We start from the raw sequence: 24,326 nt of genomic DNA, 5'->3' as shown, positions 1-24,326 counted from the left end.
AGTAATTTGTGTTTAATCAGAATGTTACTGCACTAGATGCAATATACACTTAGAGTTCAGAATGCTCACACAGTAACGTATTAGAGACAGAAGAGGGGACTTGAAACAATATACAAACGCTGTTATGTGAACTAAAGACTACAAAAGTGAGACAACATATTGCATGCAGGGGGGCAAGGGGCACGTACACATTTGGTGACTATTAAAATAATATTTGGCTAGCCTACAGAACTAGTAGGGAGAGAAATTTGGGGTTAAAAGTTTACACTGCACAGCAAACTATTTAAGCTGAGATTTTCCCAGGGAAGAACACATCAAGTCATTTGAAACTGTCTGGGACAAAACTCACAAACAAGGGGAAAAATGCCAGATTGCTGGAGATGAAATAATTTATTCATCTCTGTTGGCATTACTATGGAGAATGCTGTCTCTGTGGCTCCTCTGAAACCTGGCCAAGTCCTCTGGAGATAATGCAGGATACTGTCAGTGCTAGCTTGATATCACCATCTCCAAGTATACTGTATTTTAGCTGCTATTCAAATCAGTAAATTTGCAAAGGATTTGTAATTATGACAGTAATGACACTGATGTAAAAGCTGAGCTGTAAGTTTCCCACATTTTATGTGGCTATTTTATTGCAAACAATATTGACCTGTGCACTTTGCTCATGTTCTAATGGCACTGTACAGATTTTGAAAGAACACTCAAGACAACCATTTGTTCCAAATAGGTAAGGTGAATGACCAAAGAAAGCATAAGCTTGACCAGTGTGGAGGCAAGGAAAAGCCTACAGCTCACCATATTTTTTACATGGATTCTGACAGTCAGTCACACCAATCACTGGAATCTAGCACCAAGATAAACATCTGGAGGAAAAATAATGGTTAGAAGTATAAAACCTTTCTAAATTTGAAGTTTCTAGTGCTACAAAGCTTTATGAACATTAGGTTTTAGTTCTTTATGGTACTATGTAAGAAACATTGGAGCCTGCTCACACACATGGATTTAGGAGCAAAAGACTTAAGACTGCCTATTATTGGGCCAGGCGTAATACAGAATTGGCAAATTTGTTTTTAATACAGAGCTTATTTGTCCTTCCACACAAAACCACAACATCAACTATCACAAGATTAAGTGCCAAGTCTTGAAGAAAGATCTTGGCTGTGTTAAAGCCAAGATCCTGTCAAGGCAAGCTATCTGAAACAGAGAAAGAAGCATGGATACACAGTATAGCAGCAGAAACAAATGCAGAACAGGGTCCAAAATGAACAAAGAACAGTCTAACAATTCAGCCATAATATAAGTTACCTAATTTGACTGCGTATGAAAGCATTTCATGTCAGCAACCTGCTTACTCTCATGCCAAATCCTGTTCATGCTCAAAACATGCATTTTAAAACAAAACTGATAGCTAAAGAATCTGTATTCAAAAAGAAAAAAACCCAGCATTTTTTATTGCAATTTATTTTAGAACTACGCCTTTCCTATCCAGCTAATGTGAATTTCATTTACTCCAATTAAATTTTCAATATTTACAGATTAAGCCAGAACTTCACAACTCCAATGGCCTCATACAAGTTCTCCCACTTCACTAAATTTCACCTATTATGGCGATATGCGAGAATTGGTCTGAGACAAATTTTGCTTTCTGATTTTTGAACACAGGCCTTGATAATCTTCCCTTTATGAATAATTTGTATGGCTAGCATCTTCCAATAACAATATATTCGGAAGAGACAAGTGATAAAAATCAACAGTACAGGCTAAGGGTTTAGAAAAGTTGTAACTTTAAATATAATTGAAGCAGAACCATATTTCTTCAAGCATTTGCTTTTGTGTTAAAAAATATGCTACAGTTTCATCAAACAACTGAAAAACAGTTCAGGGGAAAAAAAGCAATGCACCTCAAATTATCCATATCATAATACTTCATCAGTTTTTTTATTATGCTACTCTATTGTATTCTACTACATGGTCAAAATGTACTTAAACATTAATTTTCTTATTTATGCTTGCTGATGTACAGCTGGCTAAAGAAACAGTACATCCCAAAAGAAAGTAATTAAACATGCATAGCAGAAGCCAGCAACACTTACCTGCCATTCTTAGGCTATCCTGTATCATGCAACGAAAAATAAAAGCAGAAATACTGACATATGTGAACCTTCTAGAACACCTGTCACTGATCCGACAAGCTACGTCTCTTCTTTTCAAAATCAATTTCATCTCCATACATGTGGAGACCCCATTTTAAGAAGGCACGAGGTTAAATTTCAGTGCCAGATCCAGTAAGGTTCACATACAACCTTTAACATGATGATGCTGGAGCTATGAACAGCTGTTGTGAGCCAGTCTGTGTATGCAGCATTATTAAGTCACATTGAAAATGACAAGAATCAGGTTTCATTTTCAGTTCTTCCTTTAAGGAGCATGCGACAAAACTCACAAATCTGAGTAAGTCAGTTGCAACTTCAGTAAATCTTCAAATAATTACAACTATTCTGACAGTCTAATCAAATATTCTGATTAAAGGTAGGCAGAATTTTGGTTTAAAAAACAAGAAGCAAATCAGGTTTTGAGTCAAAATTTAATTTGAAAAGCCCTTTCCGAAATAAAGATTTTACATTTTACGACCTGAGGATATTTTAGAGCAGGTTATTGCTTTCTATCAAAGTTCGCTGAACAATTATCCATAGCTCAGGCATGCAAAGCAGTTAGAAGGATGGCAAAATGAAAACATACATTTAGTACATGACAAATGCAGTCTACTGCAGGCAAAGAGTAATAGATATATAAAATCATCTTCTCACTTTCAAAATCAAGGAAAAAATTTGGCCCCTGCTCAAGGTCTGTGCATGTCAAAACTTTTAGAAGGTTCCCCATGTTAAGGTACCTGCCAAGACAAGAATGAGAGAAAAGAAAATTTTCTTTTTATAAGAAAGAACAGCCCAAATGTAGTTGATTGAAGCAGTGGGAAAAGAAGACCAGAGAGTTCCATCAGGTACGAACCCGTCCTTCAGGAAGGGACATCCCCAGCTCGAGGATGCACAGCTGGTGACCGCAGCAGTGCAGCTCTCCTGTAAGAAGTGACCATGTCACCAACATCTCACAGCTGCCCCTTTGGGCAAGGGGCAGAATCCAACCGAAGGCTTTGCCAGGGACTGTTCTGTCCCAGTACACCCTAGCACCAGTGTCCTGAGTAGGAGTACTGCCTCGAGGGCCGAGTACCACATTTGAAAGCTTTAGCCATGCTAGATTTTAACCTGATGGGACAAGAGAAGGAAAGAGCTTTAATTTTCTCAGCCCTTATAATTGTGTCAGAAGGCCATCGTAGAAAACCACATTGTGATACATCATTTCAATGTGCAGAAAATGCTAATAGAGATATGCCACAGATCTTTTGCACAAGATGCCTAAAACATCTGTGAAACTAAGACAGTTTTCACTTCAGACCTTTGGATGTAAAAAAACACACATTAACTGCACGATGAATGACCAAAGCAGGATCAAGAATGATTTAGCACTCACTCTTGTGTACGAGAGGATTGCAGTGAACAACTGCTCAGCACAGATTACTATGGCATACTGACAGAATTTCTCATGTCATGATTACTTGATTTGCAGGCAGATGGATGGACATCACGGATCACAGAGACCCAAAATGACTAAGCACATGGAAAGAAAATTTACACAGCAGCATGATGGTGGCTTGGCTACTACTGGAGAAGGGGGAAAAAAGGAAAAAGAAAAAAAAAAAAAAAAAGGAAAAAAAAAAGGGAACAGAAAAAACACATGCAACTCTTTCAAATTCCGACTTTGCAATTGAGTGCCCTGGCCTTCACTGCAGCAGGTACAAGCAACCCTACTTTTACCATTTGAAAGGCACCAGCTGTGAAGGGCTAAGAGACTTACTTTCAAAATCCAAGAAAAAATGTGCTGCATTGTGGTCTATGTCCCTGGTTAGCACCTTAATGAGATTACCCATGCCAGCAAACCTAAAAATAAAAATGGCAAAATAATTTAGTTCCAATAACCATTTCCTACTTTCAGTACACGCCTGGGTCTCACTGGAGCAGGGCTCCCATTGCGTTTTGCACTCTGGATTCATCAGTTTCTGGTGGGGAGCCGAACTCGTGCACTGTACAGTGCATTTCCATGCCCCTTCTTCTTAGAGAGCAGTGAATTATTGAAAAATTGGAAAAGTTATAATCTTTGACAAAAATAAAGATGTGAATTACTGGCTCTTTTTCATCTTTGTTTAATACATACAAAGAACATGTGACCCATGATGACTGAGCTATTGTTTTGTGTAACTGCAGCACTCAATGCCAAACAAACCCATTATTGTCTAGGACAAAACAAACCTCAAATGGAACTGGCGTTATCATAGCACTTTTTTACTACCTCTCTGTAATCCAAAACAGATTTCGGAAAGCTTCTCAGTAGTAGTCATCTGTGGCCAATGAACAGTTTACCCATTAAATCACAGAGTTACACAAGTAAAACAAAAACGACACTTTTCCAAGACCAGGAGAAAAATCAAGTTTCAATAGTTCTTCTTATGTTTGCTGTCACATCCCAGCTAAAAGAAATGAAAAGTGGAAGAAAAATTAAAATTAGGGGTTTTTTACTAAAAATTGTTAGATTACTTGAGATCAGATAAATTATCAAAACAGTTTCAAATGTTACCACGAGTTTCAGAAATCAATACCTGCAGAAGGAATATCAAAACTGCATTTCATAACAAAGCAGTCTTTTCATGAACCTTCCCCATGTTTTACAGAGGCTGAAAATATACCTACTAACCATTGTTCTGAAATGCCAAGAGCTCACTAGGAGTGCTGCTGCAAGACAAGTAAGACACACCCAAAAATCTCATCGCAAATTATTTAAGAATAAGACATCAACAATCTGACATTTGGATTCAAGCACAAGATATTAAAAAAATCAAATTTCAAATTAGTCTAACTATGCTTTTACTGAAGAATCATGTTTACCTGGAGGAAGATAGCATGACACCATGAATCATTACTTTATTAGGGGTCAAGGAAACTGAAGCAATGTGAACTCAAAACAAATTGTTTGGTGAAACAAATTTTCAGAACTTGTGTTGAGACAGCTTTCTTGGTCCAACTAAGAACAGCATACAATTTATTTTTTGGGATCTGCAAGATTCAGCAATCAAACAAAGCTTGAGAAGGAAGGGGCAATTAATCCCAAGTTGCTGAAAATAACCCAAGTCTTTGCTGCAACAATTTCTACAAAATGACCAAATGACTGTTAAGAATCTAGACTTTTAGCACCGTGACTTTGAGTGTAACCCAGGTGACCACAGGGGACTCTGTACACAAAGCTCCATCAGGAGGTGTATGCTGGCTTTTTCACATGTTCAACCTTCTCCTTGAAACTCAAGGAAATGCAGGACCTGCTTCCTAATAATTCAAACTTATTTTCTGGAAGTTCGGTTCAGACTTCTCAGCCTGTAAGAAGCACCTATTAACTCAAGGAATTTTTAAATTAGGTTGTCCAGCTGAGAGACTCTTCTTGAAAACTAATCCATTAAAACATGGTTCTTCCAAGAGGCAGCTTTCCCAGGACTTTCTATCCCACAGCATAGCAAACTATTTTAGAGCTACACATGCACCAATGCTGTGTAAACATGCAACAGCAGAAAGCAGAGAAATTACTTTTCCATATCTCTCGAGTGGGTTCTGTAACAGCACTGAATAAGCCACTTTGCATTTCAGAGTTTTCCAGACGATGAATGTTGTTCTTGTTGGGGAGCAGACAGAGGCATACTTAAATAAATTATTTTCAACAGGGCCAATTAAAAACAAAACAAAAAACCCACCACCCAACCAACCAAAAAAACCCCCAACAATAAAAAGCAAACAGAAGTAGAAACTGCATAATGGTGTCCAGTTTACAGATTCAGATTTAAAAAGCAAACCCCAATCTCAGAACAGCACAATACATATTTCAATTCCAACATTAACAAACAAGCAGCAAACATGTGGTAGTGAACAGCACTCATGGCCTAAAGAGAACTCCTGTACCTGCAATTACTGCTCTGCTTCAGCTGCACCATCCCCATCCTCCAGCAAAATACTTTCCATATCTCAAAAAAATGCCTCTATGTAGGTTTTGCCTTTGTTTTGCTATTAACCAGTCTCCTAAGAGTTTACAGGCTCATGCACATGGCTTAAATATTAGATAACATTACTTGTGAAGGTCAGAGTAGGGTCATGCTTATAGGGTTGAAATATTTTGAAATTAAGTTCACAAAGAGCACTGCAGATTGTTTCACAGAGCACCTACCACCTCCTAATGGGAATAGGGAGTTGGGGACTTGGTTTTGCAATACAAATACCTTCATCCCTCAGGAAAGTTTGCCAGGAAGAATATACAGTTTCTTTTCCAGGAGTTAAGTTTAACAAATAGAGAAGCACAATAAAAGTTTTGGCACTCTAATGGAACAGCCAGCGCGATACTCAAGCAGAAGACGCAACTGATCTAAAGGTAGCAGCTCAGTGAAGAGCCTCCATAAGCAAAGGGGAGAAATTGATGCTAATTGATTAATTCAACTACGACAGCAGCAAGACGACAAGATGTGCTACAGGAATGTATTTCAATTTACATGAACACAAAGCTGCTTGAACACTTGTTTGTAATAAAGTTCCCAATAAACCTATCCTTTCGTGTGTTCACTGTCCTGAAAAAATCTTGATAAATTTTAGTCACATCGGAGTTTTGCACACAAGATGTTCAATCACATTTGCTTTCTTGGCAGCAAAACAGTCACTATGAATTCAGGCTTTCTGGAGTGCAAGGAAATCTAGCTGTAACTGGACAAACCCAGTACCTCTGAAACTTGAATCAAGACGTGCTGTAACATTTACTCATGGATGTCAAGCATTCCTTAAAACTGGAAGCCCTGTTGTGTTTTAAGAACTGTGAAAACAACCATTTCTCCCAACTGCAATCCAAAAAGACTTTAAAGTTACGAAGAGCTTGAAAACTCAATTTAGATAGATGTTGAAAAGATGTAATTTCTCTAGCACTTTTTTTTGGAGGATGCTTTCTCTCAGCTTAGCATTCCAAGTAAGGAATGCAAGAGCCAAAAGGTCAGAATCTATTCTCCTGGCAAAGCTAAGGACTCCCTTCTTGAGCTCTGAAATGACTTTTGAGAAACAAGACCGTGGTGCCATCTGTGGAACTTCCCAGATCTGTGGAAGCAACTGCAGGTCAATATGCCACAGCTCAGGTTAGACGGCCCTTCACTTTGTACATTCTTTTCCTTCAGAAAGCATAGCTGAGCAGCAGGCAGAGCTGACCTGTTGTACTCAGAGGGAACACTACGAAGGGGAAAATGAAATCTGACCTTTCTGCAAAGGTGCTGTGCCAGCAGAACACCTGGATCAATCTAGAGTAAAGCAACCTAGCTCAGAGATGCATCAGGCCCCTGGCAGATAAGGAAAAGATTTACTAGAGATTCTTGGTTTTGTTCAAGATGGCCCATCATTTGCAATTTTTCTGGGCCCAAAACACATGAAAGGAGGACTGCTACTGGCTCTTATACTAAAGATGATGACAATTTGCACATAGTATGAGAAGAAGTCTACAAAGCCGGCTATTAACATTTAGCTTCAGTGACCTCTTCTGCTATTTGATGCCCTGTAAAAGCATCACCAGTGTGAAAATTTTGGTAGTTCTGTGAATTACCTTGGTAATTAACCACATAGTGGCATGCCCAGCCAGTATTAACTTACCAAGCTCTCTTACAATTTCCTTGCAAGTCCACAACTTCATCTGAAGTAAGTAAAATTACTGGTTTAGAAAGTCAGATGTGGCTCCAGTTAGGCAGCCCAGACACTGAGCTTCCACTACCTAGTCAAGAACATCTCCCTGCACTTACTGTACCCCACTTGAGCACATCACCACATCAGTCAGCTCCAATTCAAGAACGACCTAAGCCATCAGCAAGCACTACTGTTGATTTTGATGTCCTGCAGCTGGGGTTTGTTTTGGAGCTGAACAGCTGATTCAGAGCACTGACTGGAGGTGACCTCTGTGGGTGCTAACCCACTCTTCAACCACAACAAGTGGAAAAAAATGCACACTGAAGCTGTAATCCTTATCAAGAAGAATTCTGCATATTGCAATCACTAACATCAAAATCTTCACATGTCCAGCCTGAAGTACACTTTAGGTCACTACCTATTTGTTTTTCCACAGCTTCAGAGCATCAAGCTCTATCCAATTTTGTTTGGTACCCTCATTCAGAATACAGTAAACTTCAAAACCCGCAAACCAATTTCTCTCCTAGAGGTATTACCAATTTTAAAATTTTATAGTGCAGTGTCCAGAGGCAACTCATTAGATAAACTAACAGCCTAAGACTAGTAAAAGCACACATTTAAACCACTGAAGATTTCTCCTGCCACGAATGCAACATCACGAGAGATCAGAGCAGAACAAAACCACTAGTTTCTGTCCAAAAACTGGCTGTCCCTGTGAGGCTGCTCAGAATCCCTGCTGGCATGCTCTGCACTCCAGCACAATACTCGAGCCACGTGGAACAGGTTATGGGAAATCGGAGCACAAGCCAGGAACATGGCTTAAACTTGACCTACTTGCAGAGGAAGACATACGGAATGCCACATTGGATTAGGATGATTGGGCCCATTACAGCCTTATGGGGTTGTATGATGTTGCGTGTAGAGTCATGATCAGACAAGCGGAAAGCAAAGGCATATTTTCAAAACAAGTCTTGCACGCATGCCCTTCCTGTGGAAAACATCCCGACACGTTTCAGTGCCCCCCATCCCCCAGGCCAAGCCCAGAGGAAATGTAAGAGAAATAAGCAATGCAAGTAAATTCATCTCAGCACCGAAGAAATTTCCCCTCTCACACCTGAAAGAAAAACTGTGCATTAACAAGGATGTGTCTTGCAACTGGTGAGCAGCTGGAGAACTTACTGTCATTACAGGTAAAACACTACAAAGGCGTTCATAAGTGATATTTTCTATTTTTTTTTGTTCTATTGCAGGAATAATATGCTCTCAAACTAGCTTTAAAAAAATAGTTAAATAAATAGATTAAAAAAATTGTTTGTGATCCCTGAAGAAAATCTGCTTCAAGAAAACATCAGCTTACCTTTTGGACATGTGTAAGCTATACCAAATACTAAAATCCACAGTATGAAAACTGTATTCCCCCAAAATGTCATATGTAGTTAAGCACAACACTATATGGAAAACACATCTAATGAAACAATAAACATTTTGTTCCTGGGATTTGAGTTTTAAACTTTCATTTGGTCATGTAAATGTGGCATAAGCCTAATTCAGAGATATTTTGGCAAAATAGTAAGAAAAAACATGCATAGCATTAAAAGTATAGCATTATAGTGGAAAACTACCATGTTCTAACACTTGCACTGTTACTACATAAACAAAACACTCACTGAATGTCTCCCTGTACTGTTTTTCTAGAAGGATAATCCTATGACAGCCTGTTTCAAGGCTTACTGAACAGTATCTAGCCATGAACAGGGAGAAGGAAAAAAAAAAAGAAAAAAGAAAAAAATAAATGAGGCAGCGGATAGGTGTCTGCCCACATCAGCTGAATCCAAGTGAATCCAAGGCAGCCCTTAGCAACACATGGCATCACAGCCTGGCAGCCTATGGGATCCCGTGTGGCTTTCTCTGCCAATGAAGCAGCAAAGCTTCACAACCAGTGAGAACAATTCTGCCCTCAACCTGAAATCCTAGAGACCGCTGCAGAGATGGAAACAGGCTGGTAGAATGCACTGCAGGAATCACTCTTTTTTTGATGGCTGCAGCATTCTCCCTGGATACAAACATGTTTTTTCCTAGACTAATGCATATTTATTTCTCTTCTGAATAGTGCTAGAGCAGCAGAGATTCCTTCTAACACATCCTAATTTCATCTATTGCTGTTGGTGTTTTAAAATAACAAAGACCTGCCATGATACAAAATCCCAAAGTAATGCCATACATACCAGAAAATAAATAATTTGAGTCAATATTAAAAATAGTAACTATCACTCATTATCACCTTTAGACCTAGGAAGGAGAAGCTTGGTGCCATTAGCCTGAAGAAAGTTATCTTTTGGATAAGCTGGTTTCATTTTCAGGATTCATCATAGCTCTAGTAACATCACTAATATTAAAGGTAACAGTTCAAATTGTGTCACCTGTGTAAATGCACTGAATCAAACACATGAGGGAAGCTCCAGAGCCACTCTGTTCTGCACAAAACACACAGTTTTACTTCACTGATGGAGAAGTTTTTGAAGCAAGCATTAAGATTTCAGCAGTTTTTAGACTCTTTTGGGACAGAGCTCCCAGTCCAAACCCACGCCCAGACCGGCACACAGCTCTGCACTGCTGACACCCAGTGGCCACAAACCAAAGACTGCAAACCACAGGAAGAGTAAAATATATGGAAGCCAAAAATCCCCCTCCAAACCCCCTAAAACAGCCTATTTCACTGAATTATTGGGGCTTCAAACATTAGCATCTTATCTGAAAAGTGGAAAAACAAATTTTACAGCCAGATAGGAAATGTTTCTGTACAGGAAGGTAAGTATTCAGACTACTGAAAAGCTGTTTGAAGCTGCCTCTGATGTCCATTCATTTGGTTAAACTGACTTTGATACAATAACCTGCTTTAGCTGAAGTTGTTTTGGTTTTTTTTTTTTTTTTTTTTTTTTTTTTTTTTTTTTTTTTTTAAATCACACATCATCAATAAAGTCTCCTTTAGAACAAAAGTGAATTCAAAACTTGTCATATCAGGAGGATGGAGGTCTGCCAGGGAAAACAGACTAGTGAATAGACTCACATTCCTCAAAACCAGAATTGTAAAATACAGTCAGAGGAGTGTTTATTCAGTTCATTTTTCCTCTTAGAGGAAATCAGTGGAAAGGCACTGAAGAATCCACAGTTTCTTTAGAAGCAGTCTTAGAGCCTTGTTAATTTGGGAACATTTTAGTGGCACAGCTGATGCTGAATAACGTATTTGACAGGGGCTACAATGAAATAACTAAGCATGCTCACACAAGTCTGGAATAAACCCAGATTGTCTGGAAGAATTACTCTTGTTTTTAAAACAGAACTTGTATTGAATAGGGCAGAGACTATGCTCCAGAAATCTGCTCCGATTTACCCTTCAACAAGTAACTCCACAGTTTTTCCAAGCGTGAATCTGGGGTTAAAAAATAATTAATTACGCTTTCCTTTTTAAAAAGGGAAAACCCAACACGCTTTAACTTAATTCTGCAAAACGCTCTTTTTAACTCCGTTACATTGCAGGCAGCTGGAAAACCCGGCTTTTTCAGTTCAGCGAGGTTTCCGCCGGAAGGCAGCAAGGCGATTCACGCTCCGCTCTCCCCGCAGCGCTGCCATTCCCCAACAGAGGCCGCTGCCGCACCGCTGGATACTGCAGAGACAGGGAGCGGGCACCAGCGCGCCCAACGGAGCCCAGAGCCCAGCCGGAACCGGCCGCGTCCCTCCTGCCCAAACACCGCCTCCAGCTCCGGCATGATCCGGGAAACACTGGCCGACCTCGAAACCTGCCTCTTTACAAAATAAACTGGGAACGATTTTATCAGGTACACAGAGATTGAAAAAAAACCAAACCAAAAACTACGAACATTTAGTAAGAGCTGTGGCAGATTTACACTTTTTTATTCTTTTAGAGAAAAGCTGCTCACTCTATGAAAGATGGCATGCCTTTAGAACTATGCTATACTACCACATTACCAAGAAAAGTTTCCTATTTCCAGGATGTCAGCCTATAATTTAAGAACCCTCAAGCTCTCGTCTCTAAAAACAAACAATACAAACCAAGAATAATTTGTATGGCAAGTCCTTCTTCTGCCAATCACCTCTGTATAAAGAAAAAAACCAAACCCCCAACCAAAATTAAAAAAAAAAAAAAAAAAAAAAAAAAAAAGCCCCAAAAACCAAACCTGGAAGTTTTATCTAAATACTAAAAAAAGAAGCATGTTTTCAGTTCCCAACCTCCTAACTAGTCCAGTTGATGTGTTATTTTTTTTTCAGTTGGTATTTCACATGTGAAACAGCACTCCTCTTCCAGCCTAGTTTGATTTGGGAATGGTTTTCTTCCAGGAGCTGAATTCCCATGTATCAGACTGCCACACATGTCAGCCAGTACCAGAGCTGGATGAAGCTGCAGAGGATCCCACAGCCTTGGCAGTGCTGCCATCTAATGCACCAGGACAAGGAGTACAAGCACCCACGTTGCTCTGCAACACTCAGGTGAAATGTTTTCTCCAAGATTAGCTCCGAAAACGTTGCACCCTTTCAGTGCCTTGGCTTGCAGTCCTGCACTAACCATGTCATGACAAATTATCTTGTCATCAAGCTGATGGATATAAATAACCATTAACATATTCCATCTCAAGGGACTTCTACTGGAATGTCACAGTGTCACCACAAACCTTTTGTATATGAACTGACACTGACTGTCCATCTGAGAACTCAGGTCAGTGACACAGCAGCTCTGAAATATCAAGAAGGAAAGGAAGGCCTATGACCTTCCAAATCATGGACCTGGAAGGGCAAGTTTCTGTGTTTCAGGACAGCTTTCTGATTATTCTGTGGACTTTTCCTTTTTCTGAGACACCAGTCAGACACAGTATGTTTGCAGGATACGAAGGCTAATGAGACACATCAAGATGATGATGGTACAACAGAGGATGAGTAGCAGGATGATGCTCCTTTTCATCCCATCTGTTTTCAGAGACAGTAACAAACAGGCAGGCATTAGGCAGGGCAGAGGGATAAAATTGGTCTCTACATGGTTATTTAGTTATTTGAAGTTTCAAAACCGACTCCATGCAAGATCAAGGATCTACAGCCATCTTGGTTACATCCAGTTACTTCTTCAGTTCCCCTCAAAAGACATACCACCAACTACTTCTACTGAACCTGGATACTTTTTCTTGTTGGAAAGCAAGTGTTAAAAAAATCCCATCTCAAAGAAAAATCCACCTGACCCCACTGGTCCAAATTTCTCTAGCTGTGCAAATATAATTTTTTTATCCCATTTTCCATTTCTCACTTCATCTGAAGTTTTATTTTAACCTTAAAATCAAACTAAAGGTACCCAGTACAGCTAAAACACTGTAAGAGAATTAATTCTCAGCGACCTGTTGGAAATACGGAGAAACATTTGCTATTCTTCGGTGATATTATACAACCTGAAATCCATTAGGATCAGTAAAAAATATACAGAATATCATGCAGAGTCATGATTTTCTGCTGTGGTCCATCTATGAACTATACAGGTCCATCTCATCTTGTCTCACAAGTTCCTGGAGAAAACCAGGTACACAGGCAGAATGGAAAGACATTAAGAATACTGAACACATTTAATAATCGTATCTGGCTCTGAAAAATATTCCATCTGAAAATACATACTAGAAGAACCACAAACACATGGTGTCCCTGCTCCTACTATTCCTTAAGCACCTGCTCACACAAAGGTTCAGGTTTTACTGAATATTTTCTTCAGGTTTTAACTTACTCGACTGCAACATCTAGTTCAGTTTGTCCTATTCTTTACAACTTAACTAAACTTTTCCATAGTTTTCTGTTCTTTATATGTTGTTTGAGTAGGGTTTGTCGGTCCCTCCCAACTCTGAACACTGGTGATTCCCTGATGATTTATGGTGCTGTCAAGCATGTGGCAGCTAACTTTGTCTTGGCATAGCTGGTAAAGCGGAAAGCATCAGGAGTCTGACAACCCAGCTTCTGCTGAAGTGGACACCAAACCACCTTGACTTACAAACATTCTCCCTTCAATACCTGAAACACCATTGGTTTGCAGTTTTTTCAAAGAAAACAGAAGTTATTTGCAATGTGCTGTAGTCATTTTCTGGGCAGCATTCTTCTTCCTGCAGGCAGTATCATTCCCAGCAATGCACCCTGAGTTTTCCTAGCTCTTCAGAATGACTCTCACCTTCCTGAGCAGAAGCAGCACTGCTCTAGTAGAGAAGGAAGTGGAGGGTGTGAAAGGATGTGCAAAACCAGTTGCACACATAGAGGGAAGAAAGATGGTGATCCTGGAGCCTGGACTTGCCTAGATGGACCCGTGGTCTGACTCACTCCAGTGAGTCACTTTAGTGACTTTTACAATGTATAATTTGCAAATGCACACAATGCTGCAAATTAAAAGTCTGCACTAGTTCTAATTGCAGCTTTAACAACTCCCTCAAGGACTCTGTAAGTGTAAGTTATTAAAGGAAGAAGGTACTACTGCTGCTAGCACTGGATGTTTTTCCATTAGTTTATTAAAGATTTGGAAAATATTGCTGTGGGCTTGTCCAGTTCCTAGACTCATTCCTTAACCCACAGACACAAGTCAGTAAGAAGGAAGGACAGTGGGCCTGAACCAGCAACATCATAAACTCTCCTAAGAATGACAAAAATGTGACAGTTCATCAAAACTTGCAGTTCTGCAAAGTAAGCATTTTAAAACATGAATTATGCACTAAAATAAAGACCATTACTTCAGTGACACATTTATATGCCATATATTCCTAATTCTGAGTGGAGGATTCAAATAGTTTTGGACACAGCACTAGAAAATGTTGACAAGAGTAGAAAACAAAACTGATAACAAATTGTATTGGGTTTGTGTGGCAAGGTTGTGATGGCAGGGGGGCTGTGGGAGGACTTCTACGGGAAGCTGACAGCAGATTCCTCCATGTCTGACAGAGCCAATGCCAGCCAGCTCCAGGATGAGCACACCACTGGCCCAAGCTCAGCCCATCACTGGTGGTGGTAGTGCTGGGTAACACATTTAAGAAGAAATAGTTATTGCACAGAATTAACTGTGAACAGAGAACAGAAAAGTGAAAATATATGAGGAACTGAAAATATACTACGGTGCAGACAACCTGGGTCAGTGAAGAAGAGGAGGGAGGAGGTGATCCTGACACTGCAGCAGGGATTGCCCTGCAGCCTGTGGTGCAGCCCATGGTGAGGCAGCTGTGCCCTGCAGCGGATGGAGGAGCACAGGGGAGCACAGATCCACCTGCAGCCTGTGGAGGACCCTGCACCAGAGCAGGTGGATGCCCAAAGGAGGCTCTGACCCTTTGGAAGCCCATGGTGGAGCATGCTCCTGGCAGGACCTGTGGCCCTGTGGGGGACCCACACTGGAGCAGCCAGCTCCTGCAGGACTGCACCCCATGGAAGGAAACAACACGAGCAGTTTGTGAAGAACTGCAGCCCTTGGGAAAAGTTTCTGGAGGACTGTGTCCTGTGGGAGGGACACCTCACACAGGAACAGAGAAGGGCTCCTCTCCCTGAGGAGGAACCTGCAGCAGCAGAAACAACCTGTGATGAACTGACTGTAACCCACACTCCCCATCTCCCCTGACTGAGCAGGGAGAGGTGAGGTAAAGAACTGGGGTAAAGTTAAGCCTAGAAAGGAAGGAGGGGTGGGGAGAAGGGGGTCTGATTTGAATGGTAACAAATTCAACTAATTTTCCTAAGCTGAGTCTGTTTTGCCTGTGATAATAGCTGGTGAATGATCTCTCCCCACCCTTATCTCAATCCATGAGCTTTTTGTATTTTGTCTCCCTTCTCCAGTTGAGAAAGGAGTGACACAGTGGCTTTGGTGGACACAGTGGCATCTAGCCTGGATTAACCCACAACACAAATCCATTTAACCAAATCCCCAGAATTCAAAGGCTTTTTGATGATTAATCAAAAACAGAAGAAAAATAAATCCTACCTCAAGCTTGGTACCATTACCTTCCCAATGTGACAGAAGATTAATCGCTGTGCTGGCAAAGCACAATAAACACAAAGTATAACACAGACACTCTATGCAGTAGCTTAGATGACAAGCAGCAGGTCATAAAACTAAGAGCTATCACCTTCACATGAGCACATGCTACCTCTTCAGTCTCACAAGCTGGTTCAGAGTACTGGTTTCTGGCATTAGGGATCTGGTTCAACTACACAGTAGCTTTACTAAAGAGGCAGAGAGAAAAACCACCAAAACATTATCTCTTCATTCAAATAGATCAAGAAGTTACACAGTCTTCTAGGGTAAGTTCACACAAGTGGCCAAACCACTTTAACTCAGTGCGTAATAGAAATGCCTTCTTTGAAGTAATGGGACTTCACTCAGGTGAAGAGTTTTCAAAATCAGCCTTGCCAGGCTGTGTGGTGAGGCCCTGTGTACCAGGCAAAAACCAAATCCTTGCAGCCTAGTTTAGCATCCCTAAACAGGGAGGCATAATTTCAGTCAAAGATCAGGACTCCCAGTGAACACCATAAATTTCAAGAGTTGTTGAAGGAAAAGAGGGAAAACACAAGTTCCTGAAGGGAAAATTACTAATATTGAAAGAGTCTCGTTTTCTGTCCTTTAACATACTACAATTTTGCTTATTTGTCAGCAGTTTTCAAGCAGGTTAAGTTTCAATTCTTACCTACAGCCAGTGCTGCACTCTGTTCTTGGCCTCCAGTCTGTTTAAAAAAAAAAAAAAAAAAAAAAAGAGAGATTATGGAAATTAATTCTTTTACACCAAAAGTCTCAAATGCAATGCAATGTGACCTTGGAAAAGCAAAGACACATCTGTTCCAGATGCTGTTCTTATGCATCTACTTCATAAAAATAGAGTTGGATCCATATGCCACTGGGACTTTTAAAAACCATGCTAAGAAAATGTAATTCAGAACTGTGTTTTTATCTCTAGGCATACAAACAAACAGGGAATGCCGTTATTTGGCAATGAATGTGCTTCCAGGGAAAAAGGCTGCCATATCAGATAATCCATAAACACACATATTCCGGAATAAAATTAATAACTAAAGAGTCAAAGTTGCAATAAAATATCAGTGGCAAACTGTTCAGCCTACATTTCACATTGCTTTAACATGAAAATCACACAATATTCTAATCCAACCACACAAATGTGCACTTGAAAAAATTCAAGGCTTGCATGCTGACCTCCAGAGAAGGCGTTTTCAAGTCACCACTGAAAATCATTTGCTTAACAAAGAAAACTAGTGTTCTTGGACAGCCTCAAGTGTGCTGTACACATCATTACCACTGTCCTAACATAGCAAAATAGTTATGTTAATAGTACAGTTTAAAGGAGATATGGAGTGTTACAGTAACTCAAAGCTTCACAGGAAATAATAGTGTAACATTAGCTAGGGAAGGCTCTGAAGATGTACAGCAGCACAGGCAAGAAGCAGAGTGGAGACTGCAGTGAGAATGACTCTTCACAGCCCAGAGAACTGAACATAAGCAAAAAGATCGCCACCACAGTTACAACTGTAGAAATTTAACTCTCCATTCTTTCCAGTGCACGCATCTCACTCAAAGTAAGTTCTCCCCTTGACCAGGCTTAAATTTGGGTAGCAGCTGCTTTTGCCTTTGCCCATTGATTTCCCTTACTTTCTCAAAAATAAGCAACAGCCAAAAACATGGCTAAGAGCACTGTCTTTGTAGGAGCTGCTGCAATTCCCTAAAACGAACCCACTTTATACATGTTTGGTGTTTTTCCCTTCTCATGACTTCAGACTGCTCAATTTGTGCTTTGAGACAGCACAACAAAAATAAAACCCTGGAAATCACTGGTCCCCTGCAGCTCAGGGCTGAACACAACTGACATTGCAAAGAGAAACTGAAACCAAGGCACGACCCAGCACTACTCTTAAGAAGCTAATTTCCAGAAAAAGAGTAAAAGAAAAGTCAGATAGGACTGAGCTGTAAACAAAAACAAGAAGCCTAAATTCATTAGAATGAGCAGACTATAGAAATAAGTTTGAAAATCAAAGAAAAAAAGCCCACCACAGCAGCTAGCCTAGGGACTTAAAAAAAAAAAAAAAGTCTCCTCTAATGGTGCTAGTTCATTTCCAACTGAGAGAATTATTAGGAAGAAAAAATGAGCATTGCTTTGCTCTTTCCATCTTTCTGGACACAATGCTGCACACATAGAGACACAAGCACTCACCACCTGCAAGAACAACGTGCCGTGCCGATGTTCAGGCAGCCTGTCCTGAAGGCTTCAATGAATGAGTGGAAGTTAATAATTAACAAAAGCCTTATAGGGCTCTCCTGGTAATGAAGGCAGGAGGAGAAAAACAAAGCCATTAGGCAAAAGGGAAGCAGCCAGGAAAGCTGAGAATTATAGGTCAGTTGGACTATTATCAATAACGTGCAGAGAGATGCTAGCACAGGAATCCATTAAGTGCTTTCCTATCTTTTAGTACCTCTGAACAAGCCTTTGTGCAAAACAGATCACACTGAGCACTGCTGATGCTGTCGCTTGGTTTATACTGGCAAGCTGATAGGTATTTGATTTTTTTGCATAGTGTGACTTCACATAATGGTATTTTAAATTTAGAGTTTAGCACTGAGCAATATCATAAAGCACTGCCTGAATGGACAAGAAATTGACTTACTGATCTCTAGTCACCCAGGAACACCAGCAAAGATGCATGAAAAACAGACAGATGTGAAATGATTGGTGTAATGGATTCTTTACAGAATTAATTCCTGCACTTTGCATGCACCTTAATTCAGACAAAAGTGTTTCTAAATGAACAACTCTTTCAGGTTTAAAGTGCGCTACTTGGGTTTCATGCTGGGATAGAGGATCTGCAAAACCTCTGAGCTTCCTTTTGACTTATCCTCAAGGTTTAGATCTGCAGATTACTACAGAAATACCACAAATGGGCACAAGATGAGACATGTAAACTATACAAATAAATAGGTAGTGAAAATTGAATAATTCAGATCCGGCATTTTTCAATTCCTTGCGATTCTGAGGTAGTCAAATATTTACTGTTGCTTTACAAAGAAAAAGGTTCTGGGTAGGAAAATTACCTTTACTCAATGGGTTACAGCTCATGGAGTCAAACAGTGGAAAGATTAATGCATAGCATTGCAGGGATCTCATATTGACACACAACGCCTTCCCTTGAGCTGCAGCCTAACTTCACCACAGCAGAAATAGGCCAAAGCATATGCCAGTAACTCAGGCCAACTACAACAGAAATTCAAAGAATTGTCACAAGAGTTGAAGAACCAAAATGGAAAATTGTCTAGAGCCATCAGAGAGGGACAGTGGATAATCTAAACTGCAGCATAACAGAAACAAAACCAAGCATCGTCCACTTTGTCAGAGGAAAAGCCTGTAGCTGACAAGTCAAATGGTACACAGACAAAAAAGATGCCGTAAGTAAACTTGGCATCATCGTGAATAACGAAACTGGAGAAAAAAAAAACCAATGAAAACTGGCTAACCACTGAGTAACCCCGTGCTTTGGGCATCCACCTCATATTGAACTGTTGCTGCTTAACTCAGCAATACGTGAGAACAGATTTCACATGAGAACAGCTAACCATTAACTTCCAGTATGAAACCACTGTTTTCTGCCCAACTCTGGCTGAACTAATTAAGAAGCCTCTACACTCAGGCATGGACTTGTCAGTGACTGTCAATCATGATTTGCTTTAAGAATGGTGATTTTTCAGGCTTTCCAACACTCAGGTTCTTCTGCCCAGTAAAACCTGAAAACACTGAGTGGTAAGACATAATTAACAACTTTGCACCAAGAATCTAAATTACATTCTGTGTACTCAACTGGTATCTCAGCTCTTCAGGGAATTTCAGGAAGTACTACCTTCACAGAGCTTACAACACTTACTAGCAAAAGCTTGCATGGGATTAATGTACTCTATGTGAAATACTGGTTACCCAGACTAAAGGTCTTTACAAAACACAACAGACTGCTACTTTGACAGAGCAAATGTTTAAATTCCTAGTTTGCAGTTCAAGCTTGCACTAGGACTACTCTTGGTAAGCATCACCAACTTGAAATCCATGTGAACCAGCTGTGGACTATAACACAGACATTCTCAGTTCATTAATCTTAATGGCCCTTGGATACAGAAGATAACAGAATCTAGCTCAAAGACTACCTGCCCTGGCAATTTTTAGATGCTCCTGCTCACTTGGTTCAGTTGCAGACTTGAAATAAAGTTTATGGAAACAGCTCTAAAAAACTTGTTACCCTTAGAAGCACACACTAAAACATAAAAAACCAAGCCCAATGCAAAAGACAACCCACACGTCAGATACATCCCACATCTTGTGGGTAATAAAAAGGGAACACTAAGAAATGTCTAGTAATAAAATTTGATTTTTTACTTCAGTAACAATAACAGATGTCTAAGCTATTAAAAAAAAAAAAAAAACAAACATTACTAAGATCATATTTCAAAGGGAGTTTCAGGGCATCTGCAGGTGAACCCACGGTTCAATGCTAAATGGATGTGAACTCTGGTGCTTAACATCAGTGACTGTAGAGAAAGCTTCTTCTATATCTGTATGGCAATCGTATATGAGACTAAGGTTAGCAAAGCGGGCTACCACTACTGCAGTGACCTCAGTTCTTCATAGACAGCAAATGTACTGGTTGCCTGCTATAAAACCACGATTTTGACTTCTGATTGTAAAGCTACAGCTCGAATCTTTCTTCTACATTCATTTTCACTTATCTTAGTGAGGTAAAATTGCATCTTAGAAGTCCAAGTATTAGATTAAATCTTTCCCTATCCTGTGTTAATTTCTCTGTGCTGCCACAGTACCTAATATTACTTGCTACACTCAAACCCATGTTTTAAATTTGTAATTTAATGATAGAAATTGACTAGGAATGTATCAGAGGGTCCAGTGTTCCATTACAATTTTTCAAGCTTATTTGATTTTCCCTAATTTTTATACTTTCACAGCATACATTATCTCTAAACTGTTACATTGCATAGCAGCTTCACTTCATATGATCTTAATGTCAAGGTTTTTGTGTTTTGTTCTTTTTTTTCAATACCTTTTGTAATTATGTATCACATTATATTGTTGTGGACTTGGCAAGTGGTGCATAATGGTTGGACTTGACCTTGCACATCTGTTCCAACCTAAAAGATTCCTTGAAAGTTTTCAGAAAAGTTTAGATGCTGCATTATAGACCAACAGGTTTTGCACATATGCCCCTTTCAACAACTTAAGGAAAAAAAAAAAAAAGGAAAACTAAACAATATTTGAGATGCTTGTATGGCAGAAGAGGATACTCACAGAAAACTAGTATTCAGCATGAAAATTTATATTTCATCCACTTACACAAACGTGTTCTGCAACAAACCGTTACTTTGGCTTACTGGAAACATTAAAAAACTACCATAATCTTCATTCCTGCATCTTAAAGCTCTACACAGAAAAAAAAACCTGCAAACTGAACACCAAGTACAAGGGATTTTTTTAGCCAAATCAAAAAATTAATTTAAATACTGCCAAATAAACTTTTTCACTTACAGAAACAAGATAAGGAAAATAACTGTTGGATAACCAGAAGACAAATAAGGGAATTTCAGTAAAACAGAGATGGGACTTCTTTAGTTGTTTAATTTAGACTTAGGTTTTAGATTGTGGTTGGTTGCTTTTTTTGGTAATGGAGCAGGGGATAGAGCTGTGGTACTTTAGTCCAAGTGAGCAAGTCCTATGTCTGCCTTTAAATTATATTGGCATTTGCTCTCCATTACATGTTTAACTTCCCCATGACTACAGCATTGCTGTTTTGCCACAGTAGATGCTTCCTCTGTTGTTATGCTGTTAACACCCATCTGTGAAGTGTTCCTGAATACCACCAGAGAGATTCAACAGCTTATTCATCTAAGATATAGAGATGATAGAATTCATTAGGAATATGACAGAATTTAACAGACAGTTCTGGCTCAATATCATCCAAACAGAAAATAAACCATGCCCTGTTCCAGGAAGTTTGCAGCAGTGCTCATCCACTTGCACAATACAAACAGTAAGACAAGGAAAGGCCAGCAGGGCTTCCCCATTCCCATTATTAGTGGTGTAGCAGCAGCTCTGAGCAACACCAAGAACCCACAGTGCTATTCCCTAATGCTTGAACAGAGGAGACATTCCTTATAATCTAAATTTCTACTCAGGGTAAAAACAAAACTAAACTAAACTAAACTAAATCACTTTCCTCAGGACCGTACTAGGTCATATGAACAGCAAGGAACTTCTATCACAAAACAACAACAACAAACAAAGAAAAAAAAAAGAAAGAAAGAAAAAAAAAACACAACAAAAAAAAAACCCCAAAAACTAACCCAGCCACAGAAAAGTTAGTCACTTACCACCTAAAAGATCTTTTTACTGATTTTAGTAAGTTCTAACCGTCAACTGCTCATCAACAGTATCAAATATTGGGAGCAGAAGCCCTAGTTACCTCTCTTGATAAGTAAAACTCTAAGATGAACTTAGACCTAAGCTGATTATGCTACAGCTATGGAAGTATCCCAAACAGCATCTCTTCTGCTCAGAGACGATGGATGCGTTTACTTCAGACTGCTAAGAACGCAGTTTCAGTTTTTAAAAGCCTGAAAAGCCCTTCCAATGGACACCAGCAGCAGTTAAGTTTCTCCACAGGCTCAGGGCTGAGCAGTTTCTAGCTGACAGTCAGGCAGTTCCCTTTAACTTCTTCCCCCCAGGGGAAGTGCTGCTCCACTGCACAAACCTCAGCAGCGGCAGCTGCTTCCAGTCTTAACTCATCCACAGAAGGAGGCAGGACTTTCCAAAGGGTGACTCCATGAGAGCCTCGGGACAAGCAGCAATTTCTGTCAAGGAGGATAGAGGAACTCTGCTCCTGCCAGAGGAACTGTCACAGAGCACTGAGACTCTTGGAAGTGCCTCCAGATTGTCCAGGAGCTCTGCAAGCTCCACCTACACAAAGATTCGCAATAATTGTTACAGCTACAGTTAAAAAGAAGAGGGCAGTGTATGAAGAAGCTTCTTCCGATCAGCTATACATTGCAGTAGTATAGTTTTGAAATTATTCAATTACATGTTGTAAAAACATGAGTGATTATAGTACTAAAAGCAATTGTATCAATCATTAGCTGTCCAGAAAGGAATAATCTAACCATGCTGTTTTAACCTGGGATCTTAAATGTTTATTGGGTAGCATGTGAGATGGAAAAACATACAAAAATTACAGAATACAGGGTAACAAACACAAGAGAGATAAGATGTCCAGGAATGTCCAGGTTCAGCTCCTGTTGTGTGTATTCAACAGCTTTGTCCAACAGGCAGGAAAATAAACCCAAAAACCCATGAGCTATACAAAAAGGTCTTAATTCCTGAATTGTAATTTAATGGCACCAAGCCTCAACAGCTGCACACTATTTCTTTTCAATGGTTTCTCAAATTAATTCCATGATCACCTGAAAGGAGGCAAGCTGCATCAGAGGAAGTTCAGATGAGACACTAAAGAAAGCTTCTGCACTGAGGGGATTTCTGGCCACCAGAACAGGCTCCCCAGGGAAGTGGGCATGGCACCAAGCCTGACAGAGTTCAAATAGTGTCTGGACAATGCTCTTAAGTTTCAGTGGTAGGGAGTCCTGCAAGGAGCAGAGAGCTGAACTTGATGTTCTGTATGGGCCCTTTCCAACCTGAGACATTCTATGATTCTAAGTAATAAAACTGCAGTTATGTAGTCAAGTAGCAAGCTGAACACTAACAAGAACTAAAGGACTGTATGTCTATAGTTCAAGTGCCTACAGAGCTAAAAAAACAATAACCCTCCCTCCACAAAACCTAGAATTATCCTTTAACAAGTATTTAAGAGTTCTTCTCTAAGTCAGGAAGTGAAATAAGCAACATCTGACATTAGCCTAATAGAACAGACTACAAAAAGCTTAATATGAACGTCCAGTCACCTGTCTCAACAAGCACAGCTTTTCAGGTCAAATGTCTTTCTGATGAGAAAAGTTTACATATTTTGCTGCCCTGTTTAAAAGTGACTTTCCAAAATGTCAAAACAACCCTTAAATTAATGCCTTTGATTTGAAGGCTCATTGGACAAACAGAATTAAACAGTTCATGTTGTCCTGAGCAACTATTTACAGGTAAGGAAAAATAGCAGCTTTACCTTCATAAACAAATCAGCATGGCTGAATTCTCAAGAACACAGTTTACTAAATAAGCCTTTAAAGCAAATTCAAAACTTACTTATTTTTAAACCACTCTATTAACTGTTGCAGTAGGACTACTACCAGTAAAGGAAGGATATTTTGGAAGAGCTTGACACTCAATTCTACTTGATTACAGTGAAAAAGTCTCATCACTGATCATTTGCAGATTACTACGATCTTTGTTCAAGGTTTAGCTTATTTTACATCTACTGTGGGAAAAAAAAGATACCACATTATGTTTCTTCAGCATAGACACATTA

General features: G+C 39.7%; 1 protein-coding gene across 8 annotated transcripts in view; it reads right to left on the bottom strand.

Moving 5' to 3' along the window:
* The window catches only part of CYRIB (CYFIP related Rac1 interactor B), a 97,294-nt gene that overhangs the window by 14,316 nt on the left and 58,652 nt on the right, over positions 1 to 24,326 (bottom strand). For 4 of the 8 annotated variants that reach the window (XM_040060012.2, XM_040060005.2, XM_040060068.2 and 1 more), the window contains exons 3-4: positions 16,493 to 16,529; positions 2,811 to 2,893 (exon numbers count right to left, since the gene is read on the bottom strand). In XM_040060012.2, the coding sequence (XP_039915946.1) occupies positions 2,811 to 2,883 (73 nt within the window). In that variant the 5' untranslated portion in view covers positions 2,884 to 2,893; positions 16,493 to 16,529. Of the gene's footprint in view, positions 1 to 2,810; positions 2,894 to 3,912; positions 3,996 to 4,404; positions 4,583 to 16,492; positions 16,530 to 24,326 lie in introns of all 8 variants that reach the window. The other 4 variants (XM_058420072.1, XM_058420069.1, XM_040060035.2 and 1 more) reach the window with 4 other exon arrangements.

Source organism: Hirundo rustica, chromosome 1 (assembly GCF_015227805.2).
Source record: "Hirundo rustica isolate bHirRus1 chromosome 1, bHirRus1.pri.v3, whole genome shotgun sequence".
In the NCBI taxonomy this organism is placed as follows: domain Eukaryota; kingdom Metazoa; phylum Chordata; class Aves; order Passeriformes; family Hirundinidae; genus Hirundo; species Hirundo rustica.
Note: the sequence above shows the minus strand (reverse complement) of the source record. Positions and strands in the feature narration are given on the sequence as shown.